The sequence below is a fragment of the Falco rusticolus genome, chromosome 7, assembly GCF_015220075.1.
Source record: "Falco rusticolus isolate bFalRus1 chromosome 7, bFalRus1.pri, whole genome shotgun sequence".
Classification (NCBI taxonomy): domain Eukaryota; kingdom Metazoa; phylum Chordata; class Aves; order Falconiformes; family Falconidae; genus Falco; species Falco rusticolus.
In genome coordinates this window covers 19,555,309-19,569,460 of record NC_051193.1, presented here as the reverse complement: position 1 = coordinate 19,569,460, position 14,152 = coordinate 19,555,309, and the positions used below count along the sequence as shown (strand labels likewise).

At 38.9% G+C, this 14,152-nt stretch overlaps 1 protein-coding gene across 1 annotated transcript in view; it reads left to right on the top strand.

The window, feature by feature from the left end:
- THSD4 (thrombospondin type 1 domain containing 4) overlaps window positions 1-14,152 on the top strand; it is a 319,739-nt gene that overhangs the window by 277,232 nt on the left and 28,355 nt on the right. The window contains exons 9-11 of the mRNA XM_037395653.1: window positions 4,869-5,044; window positions 8,815-8,911; window positions 9,843-10,085. Coding sequence (XP_037251550.1) covers window positions 4,869-5,044; window positions 8,815-8,911; window positions 9,843-10,085 — 516 coding nt within the window. The remainder of the gene's footprint in view (window positions 1-4,868; window positions 5,045-8,814; window positions 8,912-9,842; window positions 10,086-14,152) is intronic.

Below are 14,152 nucleotides of genomic sequence, written 5' to 3'. Positions count from 1 at the left end.
AAGATGCTTAATTTACTGTTACATACTTAAAAGTTTTCCAGAAAGTTTTGTGGCAGGGTGAGTGATGTTTTTCACAGTATTAGTAATACATTGGTCTTTTTACTTGTAGCCTAGCTTTGACATACACTAAGTTTACATCTTCCTATATTTTTCTAGTTCTGAGTGTTACAAACTTTTTTGTAGGTTTTGGTGTGGGTTTGGTGGTTGTTTTTTTTTAATTCACCTGAGCGTATGAAGCAGTCACTAACATTCAGGAGCTGGAGCATGTTCTGAACTGGGATCGCCAAAGTTGGCAAGATTGAAAAACACAATAAAAGGGAATGAAAATAATGCAATTATCTTTAAAGTATTAGAGAAATGGCTTTTTTAGCTTTCTGATTGCAGTTATGTAGTTTAAATTAGGATTCCAAAACCTACTCTTACAGACAGTCAAACATAACTTCTATCTGGGAATACTAAGCTTGAAAGTAAGCACGAGTTCACTGTTTACAGAATTTCACTCCATTGCACCACTGCATCAACTACCTTTTGATTTAAATTGTCTTTCACTATTTTTTTCCCAAGTTCTAGGGAAGGCTGTATAGAATAGTTAAAGAGGAAGACAGGAGCTGCAAAACATCTTTAGAAGCAGAGCTATAAACTGAACTGTAGAAAACTAATACTCTTCAGATACTTGAACCACACGTCTTAATATTTGGCCTATTGAGATTTTGCTGTAGAACAGTAGCCCTGGCAGAAGTGTTGGTCAGAGTTTGTGTCCTAAAATACTCCATATCTGCAGAGCAAAACATTACAGAAGGGCACTGTAGAACACAGTTTTAGTTAAGAAGCTGATCCCAGGATGAAAGACAGATGAAATCAGCTACAGACTGTATGAGGAATTAATGGTAAAGCTTTTCATAATCTTTCATGCTTTGGCTAAAAATATTAGCACCATAAAAATTCTTCATGGGGCAGAGTTGAGGTGGGAGCTGCAGAGTGATCAAAACATAAAAGAGGCACTTTTTCCCTTTTTATGGGGAGGCCTTTTTCAGACCTGTCATATGAAGGATTTGAAATGAAAGTTTAATGGACTCTCAGACAGCCATCTTTCTACAGCTTCATTATTAACAACAATTTAATCTTAGCCAGCTCGCTTGCTTTTTTTCTGAACTCTTGATAATTCATTTATTTTATTTGTTTAGCAGCAATACAAGAAAAAATACTCAGATCATAAAGTGAAGGAAGTGTTCCAAATCAAAAAACAATGTGAAACCAGTCCCCAGTAAATTTTGCAGGAGCATTTACTCCACAGTTGTTTGAATTAAAATGTAACAAGTGTGGACAATGTGAATGGGTTTCATATTTAACCTATATGTAATAGTACATGAGCTGTAATTTTTCCTCCCAGCACTATATGAGTAACAAGGCCATTTTCATGGCTGACGTTGTATAAGATATTTTTCAACTAATGCTCATGGTATAGAAACTGTTTCGTTAATGTGTCAGAAAGTGAGACCTCGGAAGCAAGTGGATGCATGGTAGCTCTTGGAAAAATAAGCACATAGCATTCAGAAAAATGAAATTTCAAAATGTGTGAATACATTTTTACAGGGTCTGATCCAGAGATGTTAATGCCATTTAAGTTTTTTACTTCAGTTGTAAGCCAAGTGCACCAGGTTCTTGATTCTACCAGCTATTTTAGTGCTCTTTGGGGAATGATACAGACTAACTTTGCTTCCCTTCGGAAGTTCGAAAGGGTGGAACTTTCTCTAACATGACTCGCGCCTTCTGAGTTTATGTGGGTGCAACTCTGTCTAGCCACTCAAATCCACTGAGTACTTTGTGTAGGGAGAAGTAGAAGTCTGAAGCTTCACCCGTTAAGGCTCTTTACAGGGTCAGGGGGTCCAGGGACAGTCCTCTGTGTTTCTTTGAAAGGAGAGACTGTCAACAATATGGGCTCCTTTCTGATAGGTTCAGAACTGGTGGTAGCCAACTAATCCTTAACCTTTAATCCTTAACCTTTAATCCTTAACCTTCCTACATTTTACATTGTGTCCAGAACAACAAAAAACAAACAAACAGACAAATATTCTTTACAGTGTAGAAAGAAGGGGATACAATAATATGAAGTCTTTTAAATGAATCTATCTACTTTTATACCCATTCTGTGCAGTTACTACCTTATTTTCCTTTTAACGAAAACCAAAATTGGTCCTACTAAAATTTTGTCTAGCACAAACTGGGATACTAATAATCAAGACTAAACTAATTTATATTTTAAATTTACATAATGCACATGTGTTGTCATATAATTTGTTACTCCCCTTTGAAAACGTAGGTTGCTGAGTCCCTAACCTCTCTACAGGTGTGACTGTATCCATTTAGTGCAAGGATGATTAATAAAGCATATACAACTGCAATTCAAAATATATTAGTAGTGGTTAGGTAATATATTAATATTGCGTACCTCTGTTTCTGCATGGATTGTAAGGCAAACTAATGCAAGCTGACTTGAAATCACAAACATAACTCAAAATTCTAGTTAGTTGATGCTTGAAGACTGATAAAGTCACCCACTTTAATGAACTGTTGCTTTTTCATTAACAAATAAAACTGGTAAGGATTTACAAGAGACATAAGTACATGATGGTATCTCAGCACTGTTTACAAAATTCATCAAAACCCACAATAAAGTCATCTTCTGTAAACAATTTCATCAATGTTAAGTAAATTAAAAACAGTTGGTTAGTCAGCAGCAACCAATCTCAGAGGGGAGAAAAACTTTTCAGTCTTGCAACTTAACAAGGCAAAGGCACTTGCAGTGTCACTGTCGCTTCACCCAGGATGTTCTGGTCTGAGTTCTTACATGCTGGACTGTCTTTGAGGGTGGGTGTCGGCTGTGTCTCCTAGCAGGGGTACAGAACTTGCTCTGTGGATCAAAATGGGGATCTGTCCGATTCCCTGGATTTTGTAGTGACCAGCGGTAAGGTGTTTCATAAGGTATTGTAAAAAAACTCAAGTTATAGGTCTTAGCCTAATATAGATAGGATATTATGAAGTTCAAACCTTCAATATCAGGATGTTCTTCTGCAGCTATTTACTTTTATTAATTAAAAAAAAAAATCAGCTATCAGTCCAATCCCTTCTTGAAATATGCCTCTCAACAGCTTCTTGTTAGATTGAAGCTGATAGGCTTATACACACACGTCATGTGAAATTTTTTGAATTTTTTGAATTTACAAGCCTTTTTTTTCCATGACTTTCCCTTACTTTTTTGGTTTAAGTGAATTGGAATAAATGACTTTTAATCCATATGTCTGTATTTGTCTGCATCTTTACCTGTAACTGGAATTTTCTCAATACAGAAGGTTTTCTTTCAACAAGGGGTTACTCGAGTCATGAAGTGATTGACATGGTTTCTGAAATGTGGCAGTAATATTGCACATAAAACCACTAATTTATATAAAAGACCAATTATATTTCTAGCGTGGTTCTCTGTTGCTGTCTTTTTTAATCTTAACATAATGCACCTTTACGTTGACGTTTTGTGACTGTTTCTCGGCACACAGTAACTGATGTTCTTCACTGATAGGCCCGCAGCAAAAGCAGCAAGACTGCTTCTATTGATTAGTCCAGTTAATTCAGCTATCTGGAATATGTAGGGACAATTTAAGTTTCCTCTCTAATGTATATTACTTTGGTGTTCATGGCATAAATTCACTTTCCCATCATTTAGGCCCTGTATGTAGGCTTTTCCCAGCAGCATGAATAGCTGTGTATAATGCCGAGAGCCTTTTAACTGCGTATCGCAGTTGTGACAGGACAAAGCAGCAGTCATCTCTGGAAAAACTGGGTCCTCGACCCTGACTTTTTTTTTTTTTTTTAAGTTCAAAGCTCATACCTTGAATTTGCATTAAAAGTAAATTGCCAAGCAATATACAGTCAAGGGTGTTAGTAGATTTTGTTGTCTGTTTTAAAGTTTGCATTTAAAAGTCTTTTGTAATAAAATTGAAAATCTTTGAGTAGAGCCTTTAGAAAAAGGGTCATGTGTCTCCTGTGTACTTCAGCAATGTCTGATGTGGTTTCAGCTGTCAAGCCTTATGCACATGTATGTGGCAGGAGTTTTTGACCTTAAGGACTTAAAATTATAGTCACATAGACAGATGAAGGTAGTAGGAACAAGAAGGAGCAGACACACGTAAAAATCAGGGATTTGCCCGTGATGACAAAGGGTGTGCACTGCACAGCTGGATTGCGAGTCCATATTTTATCCTTCCCTGGCTGGTATCTGATTTGCAAAGTCACTTTTCCTTATGCAAGAGATCCTACTGGTATTTCCAGAGAGATCATCATTCCAAAGAGTGCTGCAGATCAGGGCTCTGCAGATGTTCTGGCAAAACCCCGGTGTTCTGAAAAGCAGAGGGAGTAGCCAAATGGCTTCATGAAGAATGACTGGAATATTTGGCAACCCAGAATATTCATGTGTCCCCAAGTGTAGTGATTTTCTGCCTTTGTGTTTTGTTGTCTAAATCACAAAATAGTCAATTCAATGGGAAGAAGTGAGGAGAACTGTTTCCTCAGCATCCATGTGTATTCAGTGTATGCCGCTGGCTGGCTGAGTCACATGACAATCTACTGTTGCAAAAGGTTTCCCAGCTATCTTTATTTTTCTTTCTTTTCTTGCAGTGTAAACACACCAGGTGTTCAGACAGAGTTTTCTAAGCTCATTTGGGTTTTGCACAACTACTAATATAACTCTCTTCTTTTCAACAGCTGCACAGCTTCATCCCCTGGCATCAGAGATCACCTAACAGTGTAATGCACCAGTGTGGGAAGGTGATTTCCTCTGATCAAAGTCCTTGTGTTTCTGTCCCCATCCTCTACAGCACTGCGGAGTCGATCAGGGCGGTCCATCATCAATGGAAACTGGGCAATTGATCGACCTGGGAGATACGAAGGTGGTGGGACAATGTTCACTTATAAACGCCCAAATGAGATCTCCAGCACTGCAGGAGAGTCGTTTTTGGCTGATGGTCCAACAAATGAAGTCCTTGATGTCTATGTAAGTTTCTTGTGTTTGTATTCACCTTCCTGATGGAAGAAAATGGTTCAGCTCATTGTTAACACGCAACACTAAAATTGCATTGAGTACCAATACTTGGTCAGTTTTGAAACTTTTTATATTTTACTATTGCTTGCTGTTGCTCCTGTCTTGCTGCAGATCACATAACAACGAAGCCTTTATCTGTCAGGCTTTACTGAACCAGTAAAACCAATTTTACTTTTTCAGTAAAATAGAGATAAAGCATACAAATGTCTGGGGTCTTTTTTTTGTGAAGTGGATTTTCTCTGAATACTTTCCTACTAAAGCAGATTTGGCACAGTTTAATTTTATAGTGAACTAAAGCAAATACCTAAATCAGACAAGGCATCTCACAGAGTGATACCATCTCAGTTGTCTTTAAAAGAAACGTAAGTCCAAAAAGCTATAGAACATGGGATTTGAAGCAGCACAGATTTAATATGAAGCTGTGCTAGGAGACCACAGATAATAGCCATTTGAGAAAGGAAGAGGGACAACAAATTGCAGCTGAGGGGGGAAACATATTGAAAAAACTGTTTACTTCAGATGAGACAGCTTTTTAGTGCATCATGTTGAAATAAAAAATATAACTGGAATTGATTACAACTTACTCAAAGATAAATAGCATGTTCTGAGATTATACACTTCCACATGGTAAAATCCATTCACTGAAAAAAAACTAGAGTGACTGATGATATGGTTGTTTCATCCAGCTACAGCTTTTTTGCCCTTAAGTGCAATATGGGGTGGAAAACTGAGTGTGCTGGGTTGTTTCATAGAAAAACAAATAGTAACTGATTACTTAGCTGGGAGAAGTTAGATGTTGGCAAAGTTATTGCCCATCAGCTAAATGCTATCTTAATAAAACAGTGTAATAATTAAGCTAACATTACTATTTTTTGGATAATTTCTGATTGATTGCAGTTTTAGACTGGCAAAAGCCTGGATGATTAAATGGTGGGGCTCCTAGGTGCCCCCTATGCAGACTCCATGTTTTTAAAATATACCTATTTTTGTGTAGTTGCAGGATGCTGTGAGCTGAGGTTTGGTCTTACATTTTTATTGTCAGCTGATTAATGCCTAGTACGTAATGACCTGGAGAGAAAATGATCAGGAAATGGATTAAACAGTTATTTCCAAAGTCATACCATATAAATCCTTAAGCTTAAGTTTATCATATTTTAATATTTTAGTTTAGGCTTAGTCTCTTTAGTCTCTTCTCTTTTTTTTTTTTTTACTTTTGCTATGAATATATGAAACTGGCGTGATGGGCATGGCTTTATCAGTTTTGCTTTGTAGCTGCTACTATGGATTGCTACATCTAATTTGGCTGGACTCTTATCTGAGATGGTTCTTATAGATATGAGGAATACTATAATTCCTCATAAGCTGATATTTTAGTGTCGTTTCCAATATAGTGTGAGAAGGTAAAAATGGATAGTGCTAGATGAAAGAAAATCAATCATCAGTATGACACAGCCTCTCTAACAGGTTTGAAATTTGTAACCGCACAGATACAGATGTCTTTTTTTCACTTCGTCTTGCAGTTCCTGAATCATGTAATGTTCTTCATCCATAGTCATGATCTTTATGCTCTGTGTAGAAAAATGAAGAGACTTGCAGATGGGAACTACAAATGGCTTTCTGTTCATTTTGACTGTGATCATGCTGTCTTCTTCTTCCACTCTAAAATGTAGATTAAAAAGGTGTCTAAGTTACAGCAGGTTATAATTAGCAAGATAAAAAGAGATGCAAGTTTTCTCCAGGTGCTAAGTATGCATTGCTACAAAGACTTAGGTCCACTAACTCAAAGCAAAAATTTGTATAATTCCAGGTATTTTCCTGCAGGAAAGTTGTGGCAGTATATTCATAGGGACTTCATCAGTTAAGCTCTTCGTAACATGTGGCTGTCAGTTGTTCTGAGAAGTGTGGTGGAAAAACCATGGGAACCATTGGAAAGCTGTTCCTGGAACCTGGAATCTTAAGAACAGGGTCCTGGTTCGGGAAGGTGGGGGTTACTCTACTCTTCCACCGAAGTGAGCTTCACAGTGCTCAGTTCTCTCAGGACCAAACACAAAGAGGGTGTATTTTTTGGATAACAAAGTGATGTGGGAAGGACCAACCCTTACAAAAAAATACTACAGGCAATGCATTATTAGATGGTTCAGAAAAGCGAATGATCTCTGAGGGACAGAGTTTAGAGGAACAGCTATTATATTTGGCAAGGAAAAAGTGATTTTGACACAAAGAAAAACAAAGGTCTGAACCCCTAGTTGGTGTTGATTGGTGTGGTGAATTTAGTGAAATTTTGAAGCATAAGTGTGCTCTGCTGGGTCATAAAGCCGTTGGTGTAACATGACTTTTTTCTTTTCAGGCCACGGTTTGTCAAAAGCAAAGAGCTAGTGCAAGCTCTAGTGTTTGTTTGGTTATGTTTTTTAAAAAAGGTGCTCTAAGTTTGAGTGTAATCTGAGGCTTCTATCAAACCAATCCCCACAAAGAGTTCAGGACCTTTAAAGCCACCGGGTCAGTAGGAGCAGTACTGAAGTAATCTAAGCTAAACTAGTGAAATTAGCAGCTGATGGCACCCTTGCATTTCTGGTGGGAGTATGCTCAGGCTCTCAGCAGCAGCAATGTATAATACAAGCCAGTTGGGTATGGAGTGTGCTGCTAACAGTTTTTAAAAGCTTTCATTAAGCCATACCTTGCTCAGATCTTATGATGCCCAACTGCTTAAGCACACAAGTGATGCTGACTTCCAGAGGCACACTCTTGTCAGCTCACATAGGCTTCTGCAGCAGTGTTCTGAAACCACTTGGCTTCATTTTCACATTTAAAGGAAAACACCTGATGGTTCCTGCCTGTGTTTGATGAAGAACACTTTGATAGAGTTGTTGTGGCTAGCTGTAAAGCAGTGGGAGTGTCTGCACTTACATTACATCTCCGTTCAGTTGAAAATTAATGTGGAAGGATGCAGGAGGGTTGCACGGGCGCTCTTCAGCACAAGTATGGGGGCCTTTAATCTGTTCGCTTGATCTTCACTGAGCAATGCTTATGTTGAGAGCGGCATAACGTTCGTTGGGCATCTTAGCTAGTGGATTGTCAAGTCTCCACTGAGCGGTGCAGAGGTAGCTGCACGATGATAAAAGGAACAGTTTGGTTTGTGGGACTACACCCAGAATAACCCATATGTGCTGTCTGCATGTGCTATGTTCAAGAGTACAACTGATAAACCTTAAAAAAGGCAGTTGGCTAGATTTGTAGACAGGGATCTATTTATTTTTCTCTGCTTTGTTTCTTCCTTGCATATGTTTCCACAGGCATCTGTCAAGTTCCTTCTGTCTGAGAATGTTTTGGTGACCTTGGGCCCGTCCCTGGTGCTGGGGCTGGGTGTGAGCCTCTGCTGCCCATGCTGCCGAGAGGCGAGGCCATCCCTGCTGCAGCCCGCAGCCGCACCTCAGCCCCAAGCGTGTCGCTTACAAGTTTTTTGAAGAAGATTTAGAGAAATAGTTTCTCAGCCATCACAAGCTAGCCAAGTTTGCAAACGTAGTAACCTGCATTTTCTTATTTTTTCCAGAAACAAGCACCTTTTTTTTTTTTTTTTTTTCCCCAGTTTTTGGAGACATTAACCATTGTTTCTGTCCTGACTGATGATAAATAATGTTATGTAGTTAATTAGTTCAAGTACATGTTTTAAGTATTAGTAATATAACAAGTGGAAGAACTGAATATATGGCTGTTTTTCTTTTTAGATGATACATCAGCAGCCTAACCCAGGTATACATTATGAGTATATCATTCCAGGAGACAATGTCATTAGTCCTCAGTTGCTTGCTCACAGGAGGCCAGGTAAAATGCCGCTATTTCCTATTATCAAACACATTTTGTTACCCTATAAGGTAATGGAGATATTAATACCACTAAATTCAGTGAAAATGCTGCCACTGGTGTGGGAGAGGCCCAGGGTTTCACCCTACATGTTGAAAGAGAAGTCTGCACAAATTTAATAACCTCAGTGAATTAATAATGGCAGGGATTATTTCTACTGTAGCAGGGAATCTGGTCACATATTTCTACTTTCAGTTGTCAAAACGTTAACCATGGCTTTGCACAAGCTGGAGTGTTGTAACCATGTCTCAGAAATTAAATAGAACATGATTTTTCTCTTCAGAGTTTGAGGTAATTTAAAACAACCCTTTGCAGTTTCTCTTCCCTCTCCCAACTGGAGGGGTTCAAACACAAAACTGTTGCCTTTCCAAGCTAGAATCTGGACAGCTCGTGCTCCTGAGCTGTAGGTATGTTCTGTAGGTATGTACGTATGTACCGGTATGACGTTCTGAAGGACAGTAGAAAATTTGCAAGCGAGTTTGGCCCTACTTTTAATGTTCATGACTTCCTTTGGCAAATTTCTATGTGTGTTTGCAGTCTGCTCATAATGAGGAGCAGCTGTGCCGTGACATGGGGAAGCACAGAATACAGAGCATGGTACAAAAAAAAAACCCCAAAACTTTGGGAAATTGTGACAGTGGGTGCATTAACTCTACCATCTGTTTGGAGATATTTCAGTTTTTAATGTATTTTCTGGCTGAGACTTGGTTATCTTAGTTTAAAACAACACAGTCTTTGCAGGACACTATTTGGAGGTATCTGCATAGCAGATTAAAGCTACTTTTCAAGTGTAATGATGTGCCAGTTGTGATTATTAGCAGGTGAAAACATGAGACTGATATTTGCAAGTGAGGCTCATTATTTTACTTTTATTGTTGTTGTCCATCATCAGGGGAGCCCTTGAATGGTCAGTTAGGAATGCCAGAAGGTACAAATCATGAAGATGAGGATTTGCATAGGGAGGCAGACACTCTCACTGGACAGTCAGCTGGAACTTTTCCAGTTATTCAGCCAGGAAGATTTCCTTCTCATCAGCCAGAAAACCAGGTGCCTGCTGTGCAACCACCAAGACAAAACCGAGAACACAACTGGAAACAGATTGGAAAAACCGAGTGCACTACTACATGTGGGAAAGGTAAGTGCTTCATACACCGTGCACAGAAAATAGATGACACACTGGAGGGTTCTAGCGTGGGAGAGCAGAAGCATGGAGAGAAGAAGCAGTGTAGCTATTCAGCAGCTCTTGCATGCACAAAGCATTGCTGGACCTGGTGTTTTCTGTTCTCTTAGAAGCAAAAGACACAAAGATACTATTATGTGTGCTTATATTTAAATCAGCAAACCCAACAAAATTAAAAATATGAAATACAAAGTATGTAAATTAAAAGGTAATATATGGCATTTGCCTCCAAAAGGAAATATTTCAGGATTTTATGGCAAGCTGCTTTCTCTCACACCCTTGATACACAGCTGCTTTCCTCAGCATTCTTTGGCATTCTTTATCCTTGCATTTTTGGCCTCTCCTGCTTTGTCAGATACACCCTCAGTGCTTTTTGTGTCTTTGTCAACAGTTTGTTGATCTTTAGGGGAAAGTTCCATCAGCCGTATTTGCCTCATTGCATGTTGCTGGAACAGGAATAATGTGACTTCAGAAAACTCTGGGTTTCATAGGGGAGAAGTGGGAAGGAAGAGGGATGGAAAGGGACTAGTAATTAGTGAGCTTTTGGGACCTGATGAATGCACTGCTTTGGCCTTGCCAGATTCATCCTTGCTGTAAGACACAGTGGCCGCAGATTCAATGATGCACAGCACAAGATATTATTTGGAAGAACAAGTTTTTGTGATAGTAAAAGTGAAATCTTTTGTACTGTACATAGCCACTTATCACCATACCTAAAAAATTGCAGAGATTTGAAATAAAGACATACCAGGGAACTCAGCTGACTGTCAGCAGTTCATATACATTAAGAACAATTGTTTCCTAATTAGTTTGAGAGAACACTTCACAAATTTGGTCCAAGGCCAGATGAGTGTCCGTGCTATATCCGTGCTATAGATACAGATAGAGCTAAAAAATCCAGCAGTATTGATACCAGTCCAAATTATTTCCCAGTATGTTCAGAAAAGTTTTTTCATTGGGGAAATTACAGCAGAAGTGTTAGAGCTAAAATACAGCCTATAAAAGTCAGAAGACTTCTTGAAGTCAGCCTTTTTGTGGATCAAAGGAGGGAATGTAAACCAGAATTATTTTGGCTGGCATTTAAATATACTTTGTGTCTTTAACACAAGTCATATGGGCAAAATCCTTAATTGCACCTGATTATTTAGCACTGATCAGTGAGTAGTCTCACCTGCTGAATGTCTGGATTATCATATACAGGGTGAATTTTAGTATCCCAATCAGGCAATTTATGATGCAGTTGCAGGAACTCATCAGGGTAAATGTATTCTTCCTTTTCACCATAGAAGTCTTGGTTGTATTTCTTGTGGACCTTATGGAAATATGAACACAGATCTTGCTATTTCTTCAGAGATCTGGGAGTTATTGGAAGTGATATTAATGAAATCTGAGTCAAAATGATGATAGCAAAATTGTAGGCAAATGGAATTCAAAGGATATAATTCAGACTCCTATACAGCTTAAATTTACTTCACAAAGTTTACCAAGAGAACTATCAAAAATTAGTATCTTTTTGCAGTATTTGGAGAATGTGTGTGTGTTCCGTTCAACAAACTGGACCTTGAGAGCAGCATCCAGACACTGTTGAGACTGTATGAACATTCCTTGTAATCTTGTTGTGAGAAGCCTGTGTGAATCTCTGATGCCCCTTAAGGCATTTCAAGTCAAACTAGATTACATAGATTGATTAAAAAAATGGAGTGGAAAAAGTCAGAAAGAAATCTTATACTGTTTAAGGCTTTGTTTTCATTTTGCGTGACTCAATATGAGACTCTTCTTTTTTTTTTTCATGTTTTCCTTTTTTCTACTACTTTATTTCTTCATGCAGAAATGTAGATGATACATGGTCTTTAAATTTCCTTTTTTTTCCTCCTCCCCCCTGCCCCAATGAACCCATCAATGCTAAATAACGTTAGGAAATTTTAAGTTGGAAGAAGAAAGAAAGAAAAATTACTTTTGTGCCACCTAAGGGAAAAGGGGGGATAAAGTAATTGTTGTGATAAAAAGCTGTGAGATTTCAAAGCACTTTTCAGTAAAACTTGGCTTGGAAAAATAAAAAAGACTATTATCATTTTTTTTTAAAAAAAGAAAATGCTTCCCATGAGAACTGCCAACTCTTGTCCCAGATTTCCATTTAAAATGACTAAGCAAACAGATCTCCTAGAACTTGGACAGTGTGGGAACTGCTGCCACATCTTGGCAGGGAAGTGAAGTCCAGAGAGAAAAGGGCTGGTACAGTGCAAATTCCTCCAGTCCTGGAGCCACAGGAACTTCATCCAGATTTGGTCTGAAAGATCTTACAGGAGTACCACCTTCCCTCATCTTCCCGGAGCATGGCCAGTGCCTTAGAACTCTTACCTGCATCTTGGAAATTACTTGGGATGTGTAATTGGTTATCAGTCTTGGCAGTATCTTTGTTACTTTATGCAAGGAGATTAAAAAGTGCGAACTGCTGATTTTTTTCCTCCGATTTCCAGGCTCTGTCTCCAGGTTGTACACTATATTTTCCCAAATTCTGAAGTATATTGTTGATATCAAGGTCAGTCAGTATAGTTTTACTTTTCAAATACAGCTTTATCCAGAACAATCACACATCATCCACACATTTCAAATGCAAAATGACAAACATGAAATCTGAGTAGGAAAGCATTCCACGAAAAGTTTGTACAGTGAAGCATGAACTGTGTATCTGCTTGTCTGGTTGAATAGTGTTCCACTTGTCCTTATTTCATTCTGTTGAAGAAAGTCAGGCATAACCTAAGCAAAATGTTTCTGTTTCAGTTCGGAGTTAATTTTCCTGTTCATGGTTTCTTTTGCTGTGTAATCCTGAATATCTGCACTAATAAACCAATAAATAATTAGTCATTTGCAGTAATGCACTTGCTGTAGGATAGCCTAAATAACTAGAATCACCCAATTTTTAAGTCAGTGGGTCTGTCTTCAGGCGGCGCAGCTGGCAGCTGTGGGCTGTACTGTGACCACTTCTCTTTGCCTGAGCCCTATTTCTCTTGTAACCAAATGGCTCCTGTTACCAGAGGTGTTTGGTGCCATTGCTGTACCGCAGTGACCAGGAGGGGTTGCTGCCACTGTACGTGGTGTAAACATGCAGAGAGAATCAGCAGGCTTTTGTACTACTTTTTAGAAAGAACTAAAAAGGAAATGTTTCCTAGTCTTCCTTTTGCTGTTTATGTGCTTGTAGAGTTGCCTTTCACATCCCTTGCCAGATTCAACTCCAGATGGGCCTTGCCTTTTGTAACCCCATCCCTGCACAATCAGACAGCATCTCTGGACTCCTCCAGGACCGCCTGCCTCTGCTTACACCTCTTGTTCTTCCTTTTTGTGTCTGAGTTGAGTTAGGAGCTCTTTGCTTATCCATGCAGGTCTCCTGCCACCTTTGCTTGATTTCCTCTTTGTCGAGATGGACCTTTCTTGAGCTTGGAGGAGGTGGTCTCTGAATATCAACCAACTCTTCTGGACCCCACTTCTCTCTAGGGCTTTATCCCATGGGATTCTTCCAAGCAGATCCATGAGGAGATTTGGGTCTGCTCTTTTTTGATATTCAGGCTTGTGGTCCTGCTTTTTGCCCTGCTCCCTCCTCTTAGAATCGTGAAATCTACCATCTCATGGTCACTGCAGCCAAAACTGTCCCCGATTTTCACACCCCTGATTTCTATGTTTTTATGTATCAGGTCTAGCAGAGCACCTTTCCTGGCTCCTCAACCACCTGTGTCAGGAAACATGTTAATGTGCTACAACTTTTCACTTACCAAATACCAGTAGACATGTTAGCACCTTGCTCTTTGTCATAATTTTGATAGTTAGTGTGCACTGGTAATAGAAGTAGATTTCTGTCTTTATGCTCTAGCATGAAAATTATTTAAAGGCCAAGTATTAAATGTGGAGAAGAGTAATGTTTAGTGAGTTTGTAGTCTACAGTAGTGCTTAACCTGTAACCAGTATCTTATGAATTCTTTTGAAAACCAGGCAAAGTGGATAATGTTCTCATGTGTTCACTAAACGCA